The 23,311-nt window shown below is 36.4% G+C and overlaps 2 protein-coding genes across 6 annotated transcripts; both read left to right on the top strand.

The window, feature by feature from the left end:
* Positions 1-282: 282 nt before the first annotated feature.
* jdp2a (Jun dimerization protein 2a) lies at positions 283-6,884 on the top strand. The gene is made up of 4 exons (XM_044143537.1): positions 283-662; positions 3,884-4,101; positions 5,526-5,630; positions 5,718-6,884. The coding sequence occupies exons 1-4, from the start codon at positions 575-577 to the stop codon at positions 5,901-5,903; spliced, it is 597 nt and encodes a 198-aa protein (XP_043999472.1). The 5' UTR covers positions 283-574; the 3' UTR covers positions 5,904-6,884.
* A 2,049-nt stretch (positions 6,885-8,933) lies between these two features.
* Positions 8,934-23,242, top strand: flvcr2a (FLVCR heme transporter 2a). 5 transcript variants are annotated; one of them, XM_044141810.1, is made up of 12 exons: positions 8,934-9,012; positions 10,147-10,704; positions 12,957-13,098; positions 13,254-13,394; positions 15,002-15,069; positions 15,310-15,413; positions 17,120-17,230; positions 18,080-18,185; positions 18,289-18,400; positions 19,473-19,537; positions 20,652-20,758; positions 21,918-22,052. In XM_044141810.1, exons 2-11 carry the CDS (start codon positions 10,168-10,170, stop codon positions 20,739-20,741), a joined length of 1,476 nt encoding a protein of 491 aa, XP_043997745.1. In that variant the 5' UTR covers positions 8,934-9,012; positions 10,147-10,167; the 3' UTR covers positions 20,742-20,758; positions 21,918-22,052. The 5 variants fall into 5 exon arrangements, with proteins under 5 accessions (XP_043997745.1, XP_043997748.1, XP_043997746.1 ...); XM_044141811.1 differs by lacking the exon at positions 8,934-9,012 and adding an exon at positions 9,556-9,970 and having other exon boundaries at positions 10,162-10,704; XM_044141812.1 differs by lacking the exon at positions 8,934-9,012 and adding an exon at positions 9,556-9,970.
* The last annotated feature ends 69 nt before the right edge of the window (positions 23,243-23,311 follow it).

Raw genomic sequence — 23,311 nt, 5'->3', positions numbered from 1 at the left:
CCACAAATAACTTGGAGTTATACAAAAAGAGATGTAAATTGCTGAATCTTGGAAAAGATGGGGGTTCACTGTACTTTTCTTCAAAATGGCTTCCCTTTACATGAGCAAAAACAGATTCTTAGTTTTGTTGTTTTGCCTTTTTGTGATGTGCCACCCCATGTGATGTGCCACCCTGAGCAGAAAGCCACATTGTCTACTGCAGCGCCACAAGGTGTTCAAAACTTGAGATCTAATCCAACTGGTTGAACTAGTGGTAGCAAATACGTTTTGTAACATAAAATCTTCTCTAAAATCTCAAGTTTCTGGTTGCAACAATGACAAAAATCTTCAAAACCAGGGAGTGAACATGTCTTCGAGACAGTGTAGCCTGAGCTGCAATGGTTTCGCCGTAAAAACAGTAGTGCAGCCGCAGTTTCTTTAGGAGCGGTTGTTACTTCCCCTCTTCCAGGCCCCCTCCGACCCCCCCACACTATGTCTACTTTTTTTTAACATCCCTGCTTACGTTTCCCTGGCATCGCTTGATTTCCGCATTCCCAAATCCTCCCAGATTGGGATCACGTTTAAAGTCGGGCTGATGCAACGATTTCCACTTTTTAAAATCTACTCCCGACCCTCGGCCGACCAGAAGAGAGGACATTTGTTGCACCTGGGATCAAAGTCAGGTCGGTAAAAGAAAACTTCCTATAAATAAAAAAAGAAAAGAAAGAGAGCTGAATGTTTCCCTGCGCACGCTGAGCCGCTGCTTGTTGGCGCGCCGCGGATTGGTTGCACAGACAGCCAGCAGCTCTGATGTTCTTGGTTATTCAGTGGCTTTTATGCTTCCCCCGAATTGCTGTGTTCAAAGTAGACCCGACTTCTTGCAGGTCTTTGTCTCTCTTTTTCTTTTTCGCTTTGCATGCTGTTTTTCACAGCGTGCAGCAATCCAGAACAGAATGTTCTCATTAATGCCACGCAGTGATGCTTAAAATACATTTGAACTGTTGCCATTCTACACTATAAACGCTTCAGCAGGTAATTGTAAGTGTTTGATAGAAAGACAAAGTTACATAAGATGAACGCCAGGGCTGAAAAAAGGGACTTCCGCTTCCAAGTTGACCAATTCTGCAGCGGGGTATGCATGCAATGTGATCTTCCAGGAGGTGACTACACATGTTTAAGGCAAAGCATGAAATAAGATGGGGCTTTCCCAGAAAAAAAGAATGTCTAAAAGCAACTAGCAGCACTGAAATATGAATAACTAACTGCCTTTGATTTTTAAGGAATATTCTTAATGAAGGATTCTAAAAGCTAAAACAATGCTGCCTGCATCCAACACAGTAAACCATTTGAAAAGATCTGTGTGACTTCACCTCAAACCAGTGGTAACTTTTATTAAAAGGGGTCTACCTTTGACCTTTTGCATATCTTGGGAGGAGTGTGGTTTTAAGCAAAAATGTCCAGCACAGTTCTACTTTCTCTTTTGGTCTGTTCTTAAGGGAAGTGCTGAACTGAAAGTTATACATTTCCATCTACGATTCACAAGTGACACACAAGTTTATCTGTCTTCACAGACCTTCAGATAAACCAGGCATTGTGCTTTGCAGAAACAAATTATGCATCTTTAACTTTTTCACATTACAGCCACAAGGTTCTATGTGTTTCATTGGGACAGACCAGGAAACGTTTGTGTAAAACTGTGAATTGGATAGGTATTCAAATTTGTAAAGTGCTTTGAATTCAAACCCCTTTAATTTGATGTCACATAAATTCCAGTGTCAACAATGTAGCATTGACTTGTTAAAAAATGTATTCAGTAATTTGGTTATTTATATTTTTTTGATCTACATGTAAAACACTAACATGGACTGAATATTACCTTGATTCTGGAAGAAAACGCAAGGACGCAATACAAATACAGATCACATTTGTCTAATCTTTTATTTGTAAAACTATTTGAAAATCCTGCATTGTTTTCTTTCCACTTGACAGTTATACATTTAATTGTTTTAGTCTTATCACAGGGATGGTAACTCCAGTCCTGGAGGTTTCGATGTTCTGCGACTTTTTAATGTGTCTGCTGCTTCAACACATCTGAGACAATTGATTTCAAGATTAGCAGGACTGTTGAAGACCTGACTGCATACTTAGATTTCTGAGCTAGCCAATTAAGACAGAAGAGATCGTCGTCACTCCTAAGCTTTTGAATTAAACGGACCATAATGGGTGGGTGGTGACCTTCTTCATCTCTGTTCTTACAGACTGTCAGGTGTGTCAGGACGTCCCGGGTTGCCTGATGTTGCCAGTTTATCCTGCAGTGTGGGATTAAATGTCTGTGTAAATTGACTTCAACCTTTTTTTGATTTTGACTTTGACATGAATTTTGGAAATCTGCTGAGGTTGTGCCAATTTCCTGTGTGTTTTGCCTGGTTTTGCTCACACTGCTCAAGCAGCTCGGTTTTAAGTTCTTCAACATTTACACAGCTATTTAATTTTTTACTGCCACATTTTTTGCCACCAGTAACAAGAAAACCTGTTTTCAGTGCACAACTCAAACACCAATGAGATTGTCACCTTCTTCTTTTTTAACACAGCAAATTATTTTAGTTTATTTTAACCACATTATGCTTGCTAGGCAGCCACATTCCTCTCTGCTTACCTTAAGTCTCATAAAGAGGAAACCACAGTTAACTGGTATTTCTTGGCTTGCCTTCAGCTCTCGTTGGAATAAGGAGGAATTTGTTCGAGTCTGGTTATGCACTGTTATTCATTCTTCTTTTCATCTCTTGGGATTAAATAAGGCAACTTTTTGCCAAGATCTTGTGAATGGCTGTACATTAATTTCCCCCCAAAACTAGGGAAATGGTAATAACTGAACAGCAGCCTCCGCATCCTGCTTCTCTAACAGACTAGTTATTCATCACTGAGAGGTGAGTCAAGCAGCCTAGAATGCAACTTTCTCAAAGCTGTTAGACATACTGTTCAAATTAAATGCATTTTAGCTTCATTTTCAAGAATTTGACATTTTCTACTTGAAAACAGTTTGTTATTTGAAAAGGACAAAATTCCAATTTGGAGTGAAGGAAGCCTGTTGTAAATTTGTATCTTGTGTACTTAATATGTGTTGCCTAAACAATTTATATTGTTTGTTATATGCCAAAAAGAGCAGTGGAAATGCATATTTAAACGCACAAAATGAGAAAAATTCATTCCTCCACTGCTGGCATTTCACTGCATGTATTCTGACTACATGAACTCCCCACTGAAAAAAAACCCAAAACAGTTTTTAGAGTTTTTACAGTTTTTAGTTTTTATAATGGTAAAATCAAGAGGGTTCCTTTAGGGTTTTGGAAGTATTAAAACCAAAACCATGATCTGTGATGGTATAAAGCTGAGTAAGTATCCATGACGTTGTTATCTTTTACATTTACCATCTATCTCTGATATAGAGGTGTATACCAGACTTTCAGACAAGTATAAAAAGATCTGAAATCATTTTCCAGGACAATGACTGGTATTTTATAACAGTGTGGTTGGACACACTTATCTGCATTGGGGTTGTTTATTGAGAATATAAAATGTATCATAAAACTGTTGAGCAGCTTAAATTTTCTATTCCCCAATAATAAACATGAGTTCTTTGTGGAAGAATAAGATCTTATGAAGGAAGTATAATTCAGTGGAATCTTTAATGATGTTTAAAGGCATTAAAGATAATACTGTTCTCATCCAAATGTTTTACTGATTAAAGTACGATTTAATGCCTTGTGAGTGTCCACTTTTATTGTTAAAAAAATATCTTGGTTGTCTGCTCTCATGCAGCTGTAAAAATAACAGCATTTCTTTTCTTTTTTGTTTTTGCTTGCATCTGATCTTTTCTCCCATTTTCCTTCTTTGCCTCCCGTAGCTGTGGTCAAGGCCGAGCCTGACGCAATGCCGGGACAAATCCCAGATCCCTCTGTGACAGCGGGCTCCCTGCCCAGCCTGGGCCCGCTGGCTGGGATCTCCGCCACCACGCTGACGGACAAGCTGAGGTTTGGCGATCTGCACGACATCGGAACAATGTTGTCACCCCTGCTTTTCCTGGACACTCTGGGAAAGAGGCCTGTAGTCATCAAAACTGAGGTACAGGACAATCTGAGCGACTTTTGCATTTTCAGATTTTCTGATGTGTTTGTATTAATTTCAACCACTAAAAGTACCACAGAATAAAAAGACGCAACATAAAAAATTTCATGCAGTTACTTTAAAAAAATGACATTTGGCTCTTGTCCACGTTTCTTACAATAGAAACCACAAATCCTGATGTGCTTATGTAATAGAGTGACAAAAAGAGCAACTTGAGTTGCACACCAGCTAAACTTTAAGGCTATTTGATTCGATAAAATTCCAGGGCAAAACCGCACAAATGAACTTAAAGTGGAACTTAGCTGCTATTTTCTGTAGAGTGTGCTGCTAAAGTATTCAGTACTCTCTATTTTTGGTCAGTTGACAACTAGAGACCTCTGTGAATTGTATAAACTTTATGTAGTTGCCCAGAGCATAGTAGCTTAAGATATTCCACAAACACAAAAAAAGCCCTGTTTTTTGTCAGTACTTTGTAGATCCACCTTTTGCTGCAATTACAGGTGCACGTCTTTTGGGATGTGCCTCAACAAGCTTCACTCATTTAGAGAAGGATGTTTTTCTCATTTTTTCCCCCTTACAAAACAGCTCAAGCTCAGTCAGATTGAAGGCAAAGCATCTGTAAATATACATGTTCAAGTTTTGCCAATATGGACTTTGACTGGGACATTCTGAAGTGATGTGGTGTGCTCTAACTCAGTCTGCATGTTTATGATTGCATTTTTGGAGATCTTCTGTTGGAATGTGAAATCTCAAGTATTTTTGCACTACTTTGTGTTGGTCAATCACATACATTTCTACAAAAATGATTGATGGATGGATGCCTTTCTGCAGCGGTCATTTGGTGAGTGGCGGGTTACATGTTGGACAGATCACCAGTCCATCCAGGGCATTGTGCGATCTATATCCTTACATTATGTCTTGCTCTTTAGTGGCATCTGGTGGATGTATCAGAACATGGCTAATAAAATAAATGGTGTGCAAAAAACACTTTGTGTTATTTATACAGCACAGAAAATTGCACAATATTGAAACTATGGAACCTTTTTATTATCCAGAGATTTTTAACTGTTAATTTCAAGTCTTCTTGGTTTAAGCTAAAAATTGTAAATCCAAAATTATTGAGTGCGCAATGAACTAGACCTTTTGCACAACTTTGTATTATAAAGACATATTTCTTTTTAATTTGGTTTGCGACCCTGGACATTGCCTTTCTATGCAATTTCGCTTGATTTTCATCTTCCTCCAGTACGCCATCTGAAATTTCTCCCTCATTTCTTCAGTTGAATTTCAACTGCGCCAATCAGCAAACAGAAGTAGGAGTTGTAAATGATGACATTAACTTTCTACACTATTGTAGAATTGCTGGTTTGATAAATCAGATTAATTACAGTCTTGTGTTCTTTTCCTGTGTTGTTCCGTAGAGAGATGAAGAGGAAGAGAGGAGGAAACGAAGGCGAGAGAAAAACAAAGTGGCTGCAGCTCGATGTCGAAACAAAAAGAAGGAGAGAACAGACTATCTACAAAAGGTGAGACTTGTTTACTGCACTATTCTACAGTTGAACCATTAAATTTTTTCTAAATGTAAAGTAACATTCTTCTCTTTGGTCTCCCAGGAGTCAGAACGATTAGAGATGTTAAACTCTGACCTTAAAGCCCAGATTGAGGAGCTGAAACTGGAGCGCCAGCAGCTCATCCTCATGCTTAACCGGCACCGCCCCACATGCATCGTCAGGACGGACAGCATCAAAACCCCAGAGAGCGAGGGGAACCCCTTGCTGCAGCAGCTGGAGGCCAAGTGAACAAACAGGGACTTTCCTGTCGTTTACATTCGAGGAGAAGCAGCAAACTAACAGCACTTCTGTTCAGGCGCTGCCTCTGATACGCAGAGCGATGGTCCACAAAAAGCAGATCCAGTGGGACGGATTCAGCAGATCGGTCTCCTCATTTCCCTTTTAATTAAAAAAAAAATCACTTCTGCATCAGCCAGGTCTTTGTGACAGAAAATGGAATGCAGGTCTTGAGGAAAGTTACCTGTTATTCAATTAGTTGGCTGTTTTACATTTTATAAAATTTAAAATGAAGAAAATGGAAAATTTCCATTGTGCAAAAATATTGCTTCATTTCAACTCAGTATTTTAATAATTTGCTCTGATGTCAAACTTTATATATGGCACGAGTCTGCACAAATATTTTTTCAACACAATTTTAATACGGAACTACCGAAATCAACTGTTTTGGTGTTTATGTGAGAAATCTTACAGGGATTATCTTTGCTCTCTTAAACTAGATTGAGGAAAATCTACAAACTTAAAAGAAACATTTAATAGATAACAAGATAACTACTGTGATGCATAACTACATGTATGCAACCATTACATATTGATTAAATTACAAATATATGAAAAAAAATAATAGCAGACCAGTTAATAGCACACGTTTTCTGGTCCTTATGCTTCTTTTCTATTTGTAGAACAACCAAACCTGTTTTTTATTGTTTTGGCGCAGGCGTCATGTATGCACATATATATATATATATATATATATATACACACACACTCAAACAGTGTTTACATTGTACTTTATTTACTGTTTTCATATTATTACAGCCAGTTATGTTTGTTTTTATATAGATAAATATTTACTTTTGTATATGTTGTTATATAAGCTATCTGAAAATACAATTTTATATTTCCTGAAGAAATGAAATGTTTCGTTCCTTTTTTTTTTCCTTCGTTTTTTCCAACGTGGACCAAATGGGGTTCAATTCAGTTCAATTCAAATTTGTTTAATCGACAACAGCACATTAAACAATGCTACATGTGGAGAAAAAAACCAGAGAAACTGTTGTTTTATGCATAGGTTCACTAACCTATGCACAAACTTAATTTCTTGATAGTACCTTTAGTTAAAAACAGTAATATCAAAAGTTAAAATTTCTGTCATATACTCTTGAATTTCTGCAACTACAAACAAGAGAAACATAAAAATGTATATCAGAGAAAGCTAATTCTCCATAGCAATGTAGGTCAGTAAATCAGTCTTCACGCATTTGTTTTTGTTTTAGCCAATGTTTTGTCTGGGAACCAAAAACCCTAAGATCAGTTTCCATTTTTATTTTTGAAGGTGGGGTCAATGTATGCAGGTGAGGTTTTCTGAATCAGGTTATCGTGGGACTCCCATGTCCCAGAGCCACCTGTCAGAGCTCTGGGACATTGGAGGGGTTCACGGCAGCGTGGGAATTCTGGGTCTTTTGGCTCAGATCACTAAAAAGAGTCGGCTCTTTTGGCTCCAAAGCAGCTCTTCAGATTAGTTTTTTGTTTGTTTCTTAATTTTTTATCCAACAGAAAAATGTTGCAAAATGAATGAGAGCTCATAGTCGGAAATGACTATATTCAACAGCTCTTCTTCTGGGTCAGTGTAAAGTGAAATGTGCATTTTGAGTTTTAAAATAGTGCATGAGTTTATTTGGCTTTTGATGGTTACATTTACAGATTTACCTGAGGAAAATTGATGGAATGGGAGCTTTTAATTCAGAAATCTAACCATTTTGTCTGAAACTTGTGTTTGTATTGAACCAGCAATCAGAAAACATGCTTCTGTTACATGGCAATTTACTGCTCTAAAGTAATGGGTTTTAAATGATTTCTTTTCTGAAAAACACACCAGCAGTAAATCTCAGGCTGTGAAGGGTGAAGGGATTATTTAAATTCAGAAGGGGGCGTCCTGAACTGTCTTACACTAAAGACTGAGAATGAAGGAGAATTAAACCCAACTATAGCTATTGTTTTAGTATGTTGTATAAAATATGTGACATTAGTTACACACACAAAACAATTTACATTTTAACACTATTTGTGGTTTATGATGACATAAAATATAATAAATAAGCTCTTTGTTGCTTATTCTGTATTGTTCAATGGACTGAGAGACTACTATGATTTTTCCCCTCCATGGATGAGAAGCACTGTGCTGCCATGACGCTGTGACATAATTCAGGATATCAGCTGACAGAAAGTTCTTAGGGGTTGTAGCCACACTGAGGTGTTGTCTTGTATGTTAATTCACAATTTGATCATTATGTTGTTTTATGCAACCACTGCACATTATCAGTTCAGCTTCACTGCTGTTTTAAATAGATTTTTTTTCCAAAACACATTGGAGAAAATTGAAAAGTGGGGAAAATTTTTTTGGTTTTACTGAAAACAAAAATATTGTGCCATATTGGATAAAAATATGACGCAGCTTCTACATGAGCGTTTAAAATAAAAAAGATGCGCCTAGCATCTGGCCTCACGGAGACAAGAAACTGTCTGTCTAATATTCATGAACTTTGGGACCTGGATTAAAAAGGATATTTTCTGATCTCCCAAGACGTGGAATCCGAGTGGACGCCCAGCCTTAAGACTGAAACTTTTGTGAATCAGATTGAAATTGTGTCAGTGTTTATCGAGGCCTACTTTGGCCTTTTACTTCCCCTATAACAGGAACAAACCAACAGCAGAACCGGGCTCAGTACCAGCAGCGATCTGCCATGACTGACTGGAGGTGAGAGAAGACAGAGCAGAGACACAACAACAGGTCAGCTGAGCGGGAGAACCTTCCATATATGTGGAAAAGTTACTTTTAAGTTACTTTTAATGTAAGTTAGCTACTTTCCAAATCAAGTAATCAGTATCAGTCTAGCAATTTCCCCTGTTCACACTGTCCTACATGTTTTAGAGGTTTCCCTGCTTTAATGTGCCTGATTCAACCTGTTAATCAGTCATCAATTGAAATCAGCTGCACTGAAGCAAGGAAATACCTAAAACATGCAGGGCAGTGTGCCTTGAGGACCAGGGTTGGGAAACACTGATCTAACTTACTGTTTCAAGGACTAATCGATAATCTGACTAAAGTTACTTTTTCAAGGTATCTATGCTGTCACTGGTGGCAGTACTTTCCAATCTGTATTAACCCATATGATGTATGTAATATATTTTAGTTGAAGGACTATTATTAGATTGTTCTAAAGCTCATAGTCGGCAGTCACCTTTTTGTAGACTATTAGTAAGCCCAATAACAAGGCACTCATTGTTTACAGCAGTGGGGATTAAATTGAACAAGCAGATTATTTGAGTCAAAAAGAACAAAAAGTTACTTCTGGTTTTGTAGGAACAGTATGTAGAGGAATTTTTGTGAGCACAATTGTGGTTGACTGCTAATTAGCAGCGTTTGCAGAAGAGTGAGTTTGCATGTCAGTAAGTGTAGGGAGAAGTACAACCAAAGTATGGAAAGAAAAAAGTGCTATAATCAATAGTAAATTTTAAAAAGTCTTTATATCAATATCCAACATAAATATGCATGCAAACAAAATTATAGACGTGCAATAAATAATATTTATTTTTAATACAAATCAAATATATATATATAGAAGAAATGATCACAAACAAATTTTTAATGAAACCTAGTTACTGGATTGTGGCATGTTTGGTTTTCTATATATACAGGCAGGATGATGAAAAAAAGAAAAGCTTCAGGGTGAATAAGCTCAAACACAAACCCACTAGTGGTGGAAAATCTAACAACGGAACTGAAGAAACCAATTGGCACATGAGCGAAATGAGATGGAAATCAGGTGAATCTAATTGACTCACTGGCGACAGCTGTCCGAGGAACGGAAAACTTTGGGGAAATGTACTAACTTTAAGAATAGGTAAACAAGATCAACAGTACAAGGCTGAAACCAACATGAAAGACTTCACAAAAACAAAGCATGACACTGCGTGGCTCTCTGCTTCATTGTCATCATCATTATCTCAGCAGCTGGGAGGAGTGAAATGGATTTTCTGAGAAATCCTCAGTATTGATTCAACTCTTGGTTCGGCAGGTCGGTCCCGTGGAAGCAGCCTGACTTCTGATCAATTCCCCTTTTGGTGATTTAGCCACAGAACTTCCTGGTTTTGTTGAAACATTTTGTTGGCCAGAATCACGTGATGTCTCGAAAGCGATACCAGTTTTATTTCCATTTAAAGTAACTTCATTTAATCGGTGTTTTGCGTTGAGTATCATTCTATACAGGAGAATATGAAAGGCGACCAGGACACCAAGGAGATTAGTCCGGATTTGGGTAAAGATGTTCGGATCCAGGCTGACATCCCAAACGAGTGCGGCTCGGCGCTCCAGACGCACCTCTACAAGAGGCGCTGGGTGATTGTGCTCCTGTTCAGCGCTTATTCCCTGAGCAACGCTTACCAATGGATCCAGTACGGAATCATCAGCAACATCATCATGAAGTTCTACAACGTGGATGGCTTCGCTGTAGATTGGTTGTCCATGGTCTACATGCTCGCGTACATCCCCTTTATATTCCCGGTTACCTGGCTGCTGGAGAAGTATGGACTGCGCTGCACTGCGCTGGTGGCCAACGCGCTCAACTGCGCAGGGACGTGGATAAAGGTGGCCAGCGCACGACCTGACCTGTTCTGGGTGACCCTGCTCGGACAGTCTGCCAGCGCCCTGGCTCAGGTCTTTATCCTCGGGATCCCCTCCAATCTGGCCTCAGTCTGGTTCGGGCCAAATGAGGTTTCCACCGCCTGCTCCATTGGAGTTTTTGGGAATCAGGTGAGCTGATCGCGCAACGTGAGGTAACATGGGCAAAAGGGGAAACTGAAGTAAACCTCTGACTGCGTGTTGAGGTTACTGTAGATAAGGATGTGGGGGGAGTACATTTCACCTCAGGAATGTTTAGATTGATCAGAAATCATCAGACAAAATAAACAAGGACAAGTTGAAAAGTTACTTGAAAAGAAATCATACATTTTGAGATTTAAGCTTGGAAATTTTCTAGGGAAAAAAAACAGATATTTCTGAATTTAAAAAAAAAATCTAAAATGTCAACCTTTTTCATTCATTAACTGTGTTTATGCAGTCATTTTCAGTGCCTTTATTCTGTTGTGGTGTGGTTGAAAATTGGACTCTGTTTGAAGTAAACCTTTAATTTGGTTTAAAAAAATCTAAAATTTCAACTTTTTTTCATTCTGGATGCTGGATTCTGTAATGCTGGATAACTCTGTGTTTTGGCTTTAAACACTTAACATTTTGAGTTGAAAAAAAAAAAAAAACATTTTTTTTAAAAATTTTACTTCATCAACTATGATGCTGCTATTGTCATGGTGTACTATGTTCATGCAGTCATTTTCAGTATTTTATTTCTGCTGTGGTTGTGGCACATTTCTCAGACAGCAACATGTCCTACAATGTAGCCAGGCCTGAATGTTTTCTTTAAAAGGGGAGACTTCCATTATCATGTGAAGAATGCGGCCATAAATTCCTGCAGCTTTATTGTTGAGTTTTTGGCTGCCTGACCTGTTTTCTTGTCTTAATCATTTGAGGAACATTCAGTTTTTCATAGTCCCATATTTTCCCCATTTACTGATTTACTGTTGCTCTGCCTTAACTGTGCTTTGTACCCTTCTGCTGACTGATATGCCGATCCTTTGAAATATCAGTTAAATCTAGAAAAATCAGGACATTTCAGACATCTTTGCAGGTTAATCAAATTCTCTGACTGATGGGAGGTGTAAAATTGATTAAGGATGTGCACACTTTCTGTATATCATACTGGCATTTTACATTACTCAAACATGGCAATAGGAGTGTGTATACTTCAATCTTTAAATATATTTGGAGTAAACGGGATAGTCTGACCAGAACTACACTCATTTCAATTTTTTTGTTCAACTCTGCATTGTGTAGAGATGCAATAGATTTTTTTTCTTTCATAAAGCAGAAGCACGTAAATGATTGCGCATCAAGCTTCACTTCCAAAGCTGGTTGTAATTGTAGAATATTTAAAATTGAGAATCATTTGCAAACATTTCAGATCACTTAAACATTATTGTTTATGTGACAATCATAGATGGTAACTTAAAAAAATATTGAGCTTCTTTAGAGTGGTGGTATAAGGTTTACCACTAAAATTGAGGGGCCGAGGATGAAATGACATTCAGATTTGAAAATCAAACAGATGAAACTTGTTCATTTATCATTTGAATGAGCTATTGAAGAAAATTTATTTTTTTATGCAATCAGTTGGTAGTTTTATAACAGTTTTTAGATTTTCTCATATTTAAAAATCCAGAGAAAGAAAAATTGCCAGTATGCAAAACATTTCTCCATTTCAACCCAGTACTTTAATAATTTGCTCAGAGTGGTGTCCAACTTTAAATGAGGAAACAGTTTTAATACTAAATGACCTAAACCAACTATTTCACACTTGTAAACATTATTTTACAATTATTTGATGAAACGTGCACAGCTTCTGAGTTTTCAAAGGGATTGAGTGAAATGCTTCATAAAAATTGAGTCTTGGAAAAGTTTTGCATGTTACAGATTTATGCTTTCTGATCAAACAACTGTAGAAGTTTTTACTATGTGAAAAAGACTCCTCAAATTTATTTATTTATTTATTTTTTTATTTCAGCGTGTTCTTTCACCAGTGTTGGACAAACATTCTGGTTGTTTTGTGGTTTAGGCCCTTAGTAACAACAAAAAGACACATTTTTGTTAATGTTCACTTGCTTTGCCCTCTGTCCTTGAATCCTATGCTTCCAGATTTTATTGTGTGTTTTAATTCCTGCAAACATTCAGGGAATTTTTCACAAAATCAATTTTATTTAATTTCTTTTTTCCCCATATATAAAAATGCCAAATAGAAACAACTCTTCTGATTGCTTTAATGCTCAAAGAAACCAGGAAACTGAGAAAAAAATGTGAATTTTAAATAGATCTATACCTGCACTTTCTACTGGTTTTGTAATGATATTTGACATCTGCTTGTAAAAGGTATTTTCATTTTCCTTATTTTTCTGCAGTTGGGTATTGCCATTGGGTTTCTGGTCCCACCCATGCTTGTTCCTAATGTAAAGGATGTAGACGAGTTGGCGTATCACATCAGATTCATGTTCTACATCAGTGCGGGTGTGGCCACCTTCATCTTTGTACTTGTGGTCATCGGTATGTAAACTCCCCTAAAAGGGCATTAAATGGGTTCTGTGTTGTAGCTCTGTTTACATTAATTTTCCTAAACCAATCAGAGGATTGAGGATCAATTGCTAAGGAGTTGATCTCTAGCAACTGATTGATTATTTGCACGACTATTTGTTTTGTAGTGTTTCAGGAGAGACCAGAGATCCCACCAACCCAGTCCCAAGCCCAAGCCAGGATCTGCCGCTCCAGTGATTACTCTTACATGGCCTCCATCTGGAGGCTGCTGTGCAACAAAGCCTTCATGTTACTTGTAATCAGCTATGGTTAGTCCCTCTTGCTCAAAATGTCTGAACACTGCCTTCAAATTTATGGAAAACGCCAGTGAATATGTGTAAAACCTTTCAATATATGTTGTTTAATGCAATACCATAATGTGTGAAAACTTTGGAAATGTTTGTTTTTATGATCCTCCTAACAGTCTCTCCATACTGTCATGTAAAGATAAATTTGGTTCCTCTTTCAGGGCCACTTGCCACAGTTCCATTTGTTTATCTGTTTAATAATTATCCTGATATTTGATGGTTATACAGGGAAGTTTGGATAATAAGCTTTTTTTCTTAGCCATTTGTTAATTCTGAAGATCGGCACACACTGCCTACCTTAAAATGGCATGTCCTCTTTTCTTTTTTTGCTTTTTGAATAAAAGAAACAAGTCATAGATTTTAATATAAGCTTATTGATTCTAACTTGTATATTTACTATATATAAGATGTTTAAGCTCATGGTATTTTGTTGCTGCTCCCAGTGAATGAATGAAATTAAAAGTAGATTTTTTATTTTTTTTTTGAAAATATAAGGATTTTCAGTGGTCATTAAATTTGAGCTTGTCTAAAAAGCTTAGTGAAATTGGATTTTTTAAAATGTGCTACCAGTCTTTAAGGTTCCTTGTCTAAAAAAGCACTTTAAATGTCAGATCAGTAATTGACAGTTATCCATGTCAATGTTTAAAGTTGCAAAAATAATTTGTCATAAAATAGTAATTAATTTAAAATAATTTTTTTACTACAGTAAATGGGTTTAAACAAGGCAGAATATAAATGGCACCTATTTGAAATGAATGGCTTTCACTTGTAAACCTAATCCACTACAATTGAAATGTTTTTCTCCAATTAGTTCAAAATATCTTAATATTTAGCAGGATTTAAAATTGATATCAACATTCCCCAAATAAAAGTAGACCTGCTTTACCACTTATTGGTCCATACAGACATAAATTACACAAACGGAACAATAAAATGCTTAAAACATTTTCATATGAAAGCATTCTAGTCTGTAAATGATTCAAAAACACTAAAACAAATGGAACTGAAACGGACAGTTCACCTTTTGTCTGCAAAAGTAGCAGGAACATCACAGTAGCTGAACTATGCTACTGGAGAGAGTGCTACAACGGTGTTACAAAGTGTGACAGTATCATTGTAGCACAGTGAAAGCTTTGTGTGCAAAGACCTGCATTAATGGACGTGTGTGTGTGTGTGTGTAAAAGAGGATTTTATTTTATTTATTTATTTTTTTGCCTGTGTGCAACTTATACTGGCTATCTTTAGAAGGGGCACTAAAGATAGACAGAAAAGAGCTTAGTAGGATGTTGATGCTAATGAAGTGAAAGGCTACATGCACTACAATGTTAAATTGACTTTCAGTACAGTTGATGGTAGCTTAGATTTCACACCTTCATGGACTTCGTTTTTATGTATAAACTTGGAGTTTCAGATTATTTGAGAGATTTTATGTAAAATGGCAGCCATTTTCTTTAAGTTGATGCTAATGTGTAATTCTGTTTTTTTTTTTTTTTTTGTTTTTTTTTTACAGTTGATTATCTTGGAATAATAAAGGTCTCTCTCTCTTTTTTTTTTTTTTTTTTTTGCAGGGTTGAATGTTGGCAGTTTCTACGCCATTTCCACACTTTTAAACCGAATGATAATTGATCGCTACCCTGTAAGTTTCTTTATTTTATTGCTAGGGAAGTTTTTTTCTCTGTCAAGCTTTCTTTGTCCTTTCTTAGCACTGGTTGGCATTTTCCATGTTTTAAGCTTTTGTGCAATTCTTTTTACCACCAAACATTAAAAGCTTCAGAACAGCTGACCATCACAAAGATAAAAATCTGGATTTTTGGAGTCTGGGTACAATAATGGCCGTGTCCCATGAATCTGTAGTGTTTATTGTGTCTCACCTCAGGGTGAAGAGTTGAACGCTGGGAGGATCGGTTTAACCATTGTCATTGCTGGAATGGCAGGATCTCTCATCTGTGGCCTTTGGCTTGACAAGACCAAGACCTACAAGTAAGATCCTCCTCTAAATCTGTTGGTGAAACCTGATATTTGTAAAGGTAAAAGTGAGCCATGCTATCAGACATCAATGAGAAGCCAAACACTAATTTCAGAGTTTTGTAACCAAATTTGGAAGGTGAAAATATGTTGTTAAAGGTTTGGCAATAACTGCATTGTTGAGTTCTGTGAAATAGAATTTTGTCACTATATTATATATTACTTTCACATGATCTAGTTTTCTGATTCGTTCAATTTTGGATGTTCATTTACTGTTAGCCATAATCATTAGATAGCAGAAATAAACACAGTATATCACTTTAAGTCTATAGTTTTTACATTTTTATTTGAATTACTGAAAGATCTCTTTTGTCTAGTTTGAGAAACACTTGCAGCCAGTAATATTTAGTTGCTCAAGTTGAATTGAGATCAACATGAATCCTGCAGGACGTTTTCTACACTTTTAAGTAAAAAATGATTGTCTGCAGAGTTCAATGAAAAGAATGTTTTTGAGTCCAGCTTTTGCTGAAATCTGACCTTGAAAACCTTTAATAGCAAGGTTACTTTTGGGGCACTTGAAACTAAATTTAAAATAAATAGAAAAACACAAGTATTGTTATTTTTGGGGAAAATTATGAATGCTTTCCTCAAAGCAAGTGTCTCCTTTGTCTCCACCTGTTAGTGCTTCTTGTAATGAGGCACACAATCTACTGTGGCAGGTTAAAATCCTCAGATTCCTCACATGCCACAGTAAATGCATAGCTGTCAAAGCAGTTTGGCTCAGGTTTACACTGGACCCTCACACTGTCTTACTGTGTCAGACATTCACTGGACTTTGCTATATCAACAAAATGTTTTGCAGCATAATTTACGCATGACTGTGTAGAGGCTCTGTACCCAAATAAACATGTTTTTTTGCAGAAAGTGCTTGGGAATAGTGTTTTTAATAGTAGCAATAGTATTAATAGAGGTATATGTTTTTTGGACTGCAAGCTAAATTTAGAAACTAAATTCCACATAAATGATGTCTTTAATTTTATCTAAAGATATACTTTATACCTTTTGAACCTTTTTTTTATTTATCTTTGTCTTGTCAAATGTTTAAGCCCATTTAAATGTAGATTTTAGGTATTTAAAAAAAACATTCTTAAACATCTTAGTATTTGAACATAGTATCATCCATCCTTATGAACATCCTATATTGTTTTGTTCCATTGCTACTAATGGTCTGTATAGTCTATAATTTTAGATAATTCAATGCAAAATATGAAACTACTAGTCATTGCATACGCTTGCTTATTTCCAGCTTCATTTCTGTTACATTGAGTTTGAGGGCTTACTGTCAGTGAAAACCCAACATGAGCTCAGAAAATTACAAAATATTTCAAATCCAAAACTTTGCGATGTTATACAAGGATAAATAATTATTACACATGAACAATCACCACTGACACCCTGCACCAGGTCACTGCTAAAGACGCTGGTAGTTCGGTGTGCTGAATTAAAGATATTTAATGGAAGTGGAAGAAAAAAAGTGTTCAAAAACACAAAGGTGCATAACGGCAATAGCCTGGATAGGACTGAAATAAAAGCCACTCAAGTATTTCAGATTCATAAACATTATCTGAACATCCTGGTTAGCTATGAGTTCTTACAGTTGGTGTGGATGTTTGGTATACTTATTACAATTTGTTTAAAACTTCTTCCTCTGGTCCCTGCAGACAAACCACCCTGATGGTGTACATCCTCTCTTTGGTTGGGATGCTGGTTTACACCTTCACCCTGAACCTGGGGCACCTCTGGGTGGTGTTCATCACCGCTGGAGTTCTAGGGTAAGTAGACGAACTGAGCCGTGAATATACTGTGACTTGTTCAATGACGTTTGAGTAGTATTAATTAAGGCAATTAGTATGTGGGCAGGAGCAGCAGTACGTCAATATAATTGTACTTGAGTAGAAATCCAAAAAATTACTTGGTATTTGGTGAAAAGGCTAAGTAAGTTCTGAGTAAATATTTGAACATAACATTGGATTTAATTTGAGAAACACAAAAATCCCCCCCGTCAAAGTTAAAACTTCTATAAAAGAACAGATATGTAACATTTAATAAGTAATTTCATAATTATCTCCCTTCAAGTTAATAATATTTAGTTTATGGTTCTTGGGCTTCAGAGTCTGTGTGGATAAGCCTCAATCAGGCTACACATCTGGATGATGCAATCTTACGCTGCAAAATAAGCTCTGTAAACTCTCTCAGGCTGCATTTGGATGAGCTGTGAACAGCCTATTCCAAGTCCAGCAACACGTTCATCAGATTCAGGTCTGGGCTTTGACTGGGCCACCTGAGAACCACCACTCGACAAAAGATCTCACTTTGACCTAAACTCTAGATGCGTCTGATGCACTTTTGGTTTGTACCTTATTTAGTGAAAACATTTTCCATGTATTCCAGTGAAACTATGCCAGGAGGAAAATTTTTCTCATTCCAAATGCTGCCCTTGCAATTATTACTATTTTTGGTAAAATTATTAAGTTTACTGGATTCCATAGAAATTCGTCTGTTTTTTTATTCCTAAAAAAACTTGCCCTACTATTTCATCAGTGAAGCAGTTTTACATAATCTCATAATGAAGGTTGAAACTGTGGCAATTTGAGCTCCAGTTTTTGTTTTGATTTCTGCAGCTTCTTCATGACCGGATATCTCCCTCTTGGATTTGAGTTCGCAGTGGAGCTCACCTTCCCAGAATCGGAGGGAACCTCGTCGGGTCTGCTCAACTTTTCAGCTCAGGTTGGTTATTGGTGGCACTGATTCACTGCACACTTTCATTCTAAACATATGACATATATTTACTTTTGAGCCATAAACACTTTTTATGTAATTCTTGTTGCAGATTTTTGGAATCGCTTTCACCATTGGACAAGGAAAGATTATCGATAAATGGGGAACTTTACCTGGAAATGTATTTCTGTGTATTTTTTTGCTAATAGGAACAGTAATGACAGGTGAGACACGAACATCAACATGTCACTTTGCAGCAACAAACTACAATTTCTTTATTGGGATCAGGGTCTTAAACCTTTACAACCTAAAGAGATATTTTTACTTACTGGTAAGTAAGCCCAAAAAAGCAAAAACAAAAAAAACCCCAACTCATTTAAAGTTGCAAATGTCACAGTGTTTTGAAAAAATTTACAACTTATAATTTCAGATAAATATCTACTATATAAAATTGATTATTTTTAAAGAACCACCATTTCAGTTCTATTTTTAGATTTTAAAACAAAGATAAACACAAACGTGGCAACAAAGATTGATCTTTTGATTAAAATGAAAAAGCATATGGATTCCAACCAAATAAAATAAAATTTTTGTTTTTGTTGCTTCCTTCAGTAAGAGCTGTTATCTTCTATGGATGTTTGCTGCCCCCTAGTGGATAAATTTAAAATTTGTGAAAATTGCTCGTGGACAGTTTTTGCCATAAATATTGTTGTGGAAAAAAAATTATAATCACTCAATCAGGTTTAGTTTGTATGGCGTGAACAATACAGAGAGCTTGTAAGACAAACGATAATGAAGCGTTGAGTCAAGACATGGGTTTTATACCAAGGACAAAGATCCAAAACATGTGAGAAACAGTCTGGTTCCCATGTAGCTGCAGGAAAACAGCTCCCAACCTTGTGTCTGTTACCTATACAGGTTCTTTCACAAGCACTTAATTTAACATGACCAGCAGGTGTTAATTTACAATACGTTTATTCTTCATATTTTCATACATAGTTAATGTTTGAAATAGCTTGGATAAAGTTGTTTTCTCTATTTTCTGTTAAGATAACCAGCTTTTTTTGTTGAATCTGTGTTTTGCTCAACGTGGACTGAAAATCAGTTGTCTGGTTACAAAATTCTTTTCACACTTAATACAGTTTGTTTGGGTTTTTTGCATAATAATATAAAGTTGCAGCAGGCAAGATACATTTGCTTACCTTTTATAGAATATAGACATAACCTTTTTTTTTTTTTTAATTGCATCAACTTCAAACATTTAGTCTAAGAGTATAATGCCTCTGTTTTTCACAGGATTCATCAAATCTGACCTCCGGCGGCAGAAGACCAATAAACAAGCTGAGGTGCAGCGACTGAGTGTAAGTGTCTGTGTGAGGTGTTTAAGGTCTGAAATGGGGATCTTTCACCAGGTCAGGTCCCAGTCTGGCTTGGTCTCTGCAGTTTCTTCTGGTTGCTTGGCTCCAGTTTCTCTCCTTGCAACATCCTGCTGGTTGATTTCTGGGGTTTTGTTGCTATAGGGGAGAAACTTTTGTGTTGCTATGTCTAAGCCTTCAAGAAAAAAACACAAGCCTCCTTCTTGCTGCTTACAATTTACAAGAGATTGTCAGTTAAATGGTTATGTTTTGCTTCAGAAATGCCACTGCTTTCCAAGCTTTCAGTATCGGTGCAGCTGACTGCTTTCAGGTATTTTGCGATTTAGAAATTAAATCGCAAAATATCTAATATTTTGTGCTATTTTTGTGACAATTCATTTTATTTCTAGCAAAATGAACTGTTCATTTTATTGAACTGAACAGATGTAATCCTATTGATTGTTTAAGCCATAACATTTCAGTAAAATTTTCCATATGCCATAATGGGAGTAAACCATCAAAATATATTTTGAATAGGGAATCTGTATGGGTGGTTTTACTTTGAGCTCAATTACTAAAACAAATTTCACAGGAGTACTATACTCTCATGTTATTCTAAAGACAACAAAAAAAGAGTAATACAAAATAATTTGTCCTGAAACAAAATGTATTGGCATCTAGCTGTTTAAATAATAATAATAAAAAACAAACAAAAACCTTGTTAAGTTTAACATTAATCTGCTGTCATCTGCAGCCTGCATTTTAAAACAAGCAAGATTCCGTGTTTGTTCTTTGTTTTGCTTAAATTTGAATAAAAATGCAGCTTTGACTTAAAACACCAGGACTCCTGCATACTTGTTGAAGTTGAGACCAGATTCTTTTGTTAATGGCTTTCTAAAAATACCTGAAAACTAAATTATTCTAGAAATTAAGTTTAATCTTAAGTATGCAGCAGTTTCCTTATTAAAGTCTGTACAAGGAGCTTGGTGGTCTAGTTGACAGGCTGCTATAGGTGGGTGTGCAGGAGTTTCTGGAGCCACTGGTGGAGGTAATATGTTGTGAAGGAAAAAGGGGACCCTAAGGCTCCCCCAGATCTTTGATACTGGAGCTATGATTACAGTCTACAGAGTCCAAGACATCAGTGCGAGTCTACGGGGCCACAGCATGCAACAGGAGTCATGACATTACCTCTCAACCTCACAAAATCTAAATGGATGTGACGACAAGGTAGGGTCATATGAACAAAAACTCCCAGAAACCTCGAAAGTATGAAACTATGGCAAACTGTAGCCGTTATATTCTTGTTGATGCAAACAGAATTAGTTTGTGCTAAGTTTATTTGTATATCACATTTAATCGACAAGGGAGTTCAAAGGGCTTTACATGATAAAGCACCAGTTCTGAAAACAAGCAAACATATTATTTTGTCAAATCAATGCATATCAAATATATTGATCAGTGTTCCACTTACTAGTCAAAGGCAACTCTAAAAAGGAGAGTTTTTAACCTTGATTTAAAGAAACTGTATTTCAGCAGTATTACAGTTTTTTTGAAGTTTGTTCTACCATAAAACTGAATGCTGCTTCTCCATGTTTGGTTTTAGTTACTGGTAAACTTGAACCAGAAGACCTGAGTGGTCTGGAAGGTTGATACACCAACAGGTCTTGCATTTTGGTCCTAATCTGCTCAGTGATTTATAAACTAACAAATTTATTTTTAAAGTTTATTACCTGAGCTTACTCTGGGAGCCAGAGTAAGGATGTCAGAACTGGGGTGATGTGCACTATCTTCCTGGTTTTAGTGAGAATGCAAGCAGCAGCATTCTGGGTCAGCTACATACAAAGACACTATTGCAGTACTCAATGTGGCTATTGACAAATGAGTTTCTCTATGTCTTCCTGGGACTGTAGTCTTTTAATCCTGGAAATATCCTTCAGTTGGGAGAAGGCTGGCTTTGTAAATGTCCTTGTGTGACTCTGAAAGTTCAGTTCTGAATCAATCACTATGCCCAGATTTTGGATGTAGGTTCTAGTTGTGTATAATCTGTATAGTTATGGTAACCGTTTTCCTCACACACATACAATCTGTAAATCCTATCTGCCATTATTTATCTTGTATTATAAACCCACTTATACATATATAATTCATTTCCTAACATTCTTGTATATTCTGTATAATCTGTGCATAGCTCCCATATTTACATTTATATTTAGTCTTGTACACCTGTAAATAAATATTTATATCCTGTATCGCACTTCTGGATAGATGCAAACTACATTTTGTTGCTTGTACTTGTGACAGTGCGATGACAATTAAGTTTAATTCTATTCTAATTAATGTCCTCCAAGTTGCAGTAGTGCTTATTCTCTGGCCGTGTCTCTTCTAGAAGATGGCCACTGATGTTCGAGAACGTATCCTGAAAGAGAGGAAGTTCTAAGATGAAATGATGTCTCCTCAGCAAACCACAAAGAGAAGAACCAAACTCTTAAGGGACATGTTTGCATGAGTGAACATGCCAAAATAACTACAATGCAACATGCTGCTATGACTAGTGAGTATATGGAGACTCTGTGACCATGATGGATATCTATCTTTGATTCTTTAGTATTAAGAACTGCTGCTCCTTTTTTACTGTACTGATGTGCAGCAAAAAATCACATCAATATTTAAAATGCAATTTCTAAATGAACCTTTATACACGTTTGAAATGCACTTTCAGAAAATGCATCACTTACAGTTGAGACAGCCTCTAATTTTCTAACTCAAATCTGTTAACATTTCAACGGGTTTTTTAGTAACAGATTTTCATGACGTTTTAGATATTAATTTAAAGAGTAATATTCAGTGTTTCCTGATACTTGTGCTATGTGTAACTGAACTTGAGTATTTACTCTGGTGAAGGTACCTATTTGAATTCTGTGTTTTGTCAAAGTGATCTTAAATGTAGACCATAACTGGGATGTCCTATCTTTACATTGAGTAAGGTTCATATATCACCCGTTTGCCATCTAAGGATCACCTGGTTGGTATTCTGCCAAGTATAAATACTGATTGATGCCGTGCATGAGGGTACACTCGGAGGTCAGTTTTCTCCTCATTTTACAGGAATATGTCTGAATCGTTTTTTTAAAACATATCTAGAAGATGAAGAATTTTGGCACTAAAATAAGAATAACAATTTTTTTTTCTAGAAATTGTCGAATTTTAACTTGAATGTATGACACCATTTTCTACAGCAGTTGGACTGTCATTATGGAACTTTAAAAGTCAGGCTGAATAAAGAAGCCTGGCTGGGTGAATAGACTGTTGAATGATGGAAAGAGAAATAAATGAATAAAATGATGGGTGGATGAATATTGAGTAGAGGAGTGGATTGAGACTGATTCATAGATCAATGGATGGTGGGTAGAAAAATTGACTGATGGGTTTATTGATTGATGAATTGGTACTAATTTCTGAAAATAGAATATCAAATAGTGTGGAGATGACTTTTATTTCCTTTGTCCATGGTTGTGGAAAATGCATACATTCCATTTTTTTGTGCTGGAATATTAGATGATTTTCACATTTAATTAGATCATTTTGTAGCTGTGAGAAAGTCACTGTAGAACCATGTACTGTAATACTGCCAAACATTGACTACAAGCTTTTAGCGCTTTTGTATGTTGCACATTTATATTGGTGACAATAAATATTTCTGGGCTGCTGTAATAGTGAGTTTTTTTCTATTTATTTGCACTTACCTCATGGCTATATTTCTGAATCATTGAGTTTTTCCAG

This window comes from Gambusia affinis, linkage group LG16, assembly GCF_019740435.1.
Source record: "Gambusia affinis linkage group LG16, SWU_Gaff_1.0, whole genome shotgun sequence".
Classification (NCBI taxonomy): domain Eukaryota; kingdom Metazoa; phylum Chordata; class Actinopteri; order Cyprinodontiformes; family Poeciliidae; genus Gambusia; species Gambusia affinis.
This window is presented reverse-complemented; position numbering and strand designations above follow the sequence as displayed.

What these genes read in the sequence shown, in the direction of transcription:
- jdp2a (XM_044143537.1), top strand. Translation starts at nt 575, where the DNA reads ATGCAACGATTTCCACTTTTTAAAATCTACTCCCGACCCTCGGCCGAC. An exon ending in GCACCTGGGATCAAAGTCAG is followed by an intron (nt 663 to 3,883) that starts GTCGGTAAAAGA and finishes TGCCTCCCGTAG; the next exon opens with CTGTGGTCAAGGCCGAGCCT. An exon ending in GAACAGACTATCTACAAAAG is followed by an intron (nt 5,631 to 5,717) that starts GTGAGACTTGTT and finishes TTGGTCTCCCAG; the next exon opens with GAGTCAGAACGATTAGAGAT.
- flvcr2a (XM_044141810.1), top strand. Translation starts at nt 10,168, where the DNA reads ATGAAAGGCGACCAGGACACCAAGGAGATTAGTCCGGATTTGGGTAAA. An exon ending in CTTTGTACTTGTGGTCATCG is followed by an intron (nt 13,099 to 13,253) that starts GTATGTAAACTC and finishes TTTGTTTTGTAG; the next exon opens with TGTTTCAGGAGAGACCAGAG. An exon ending in ATCACCGCTGGAGTTCTAGG is followed by an intron (nt 17,231 to 18,079) that starts GTAAGTAGACGA and finishes TGATTTCTGCAG; the next exon opens with CTTCTTCATGACCGGATATC.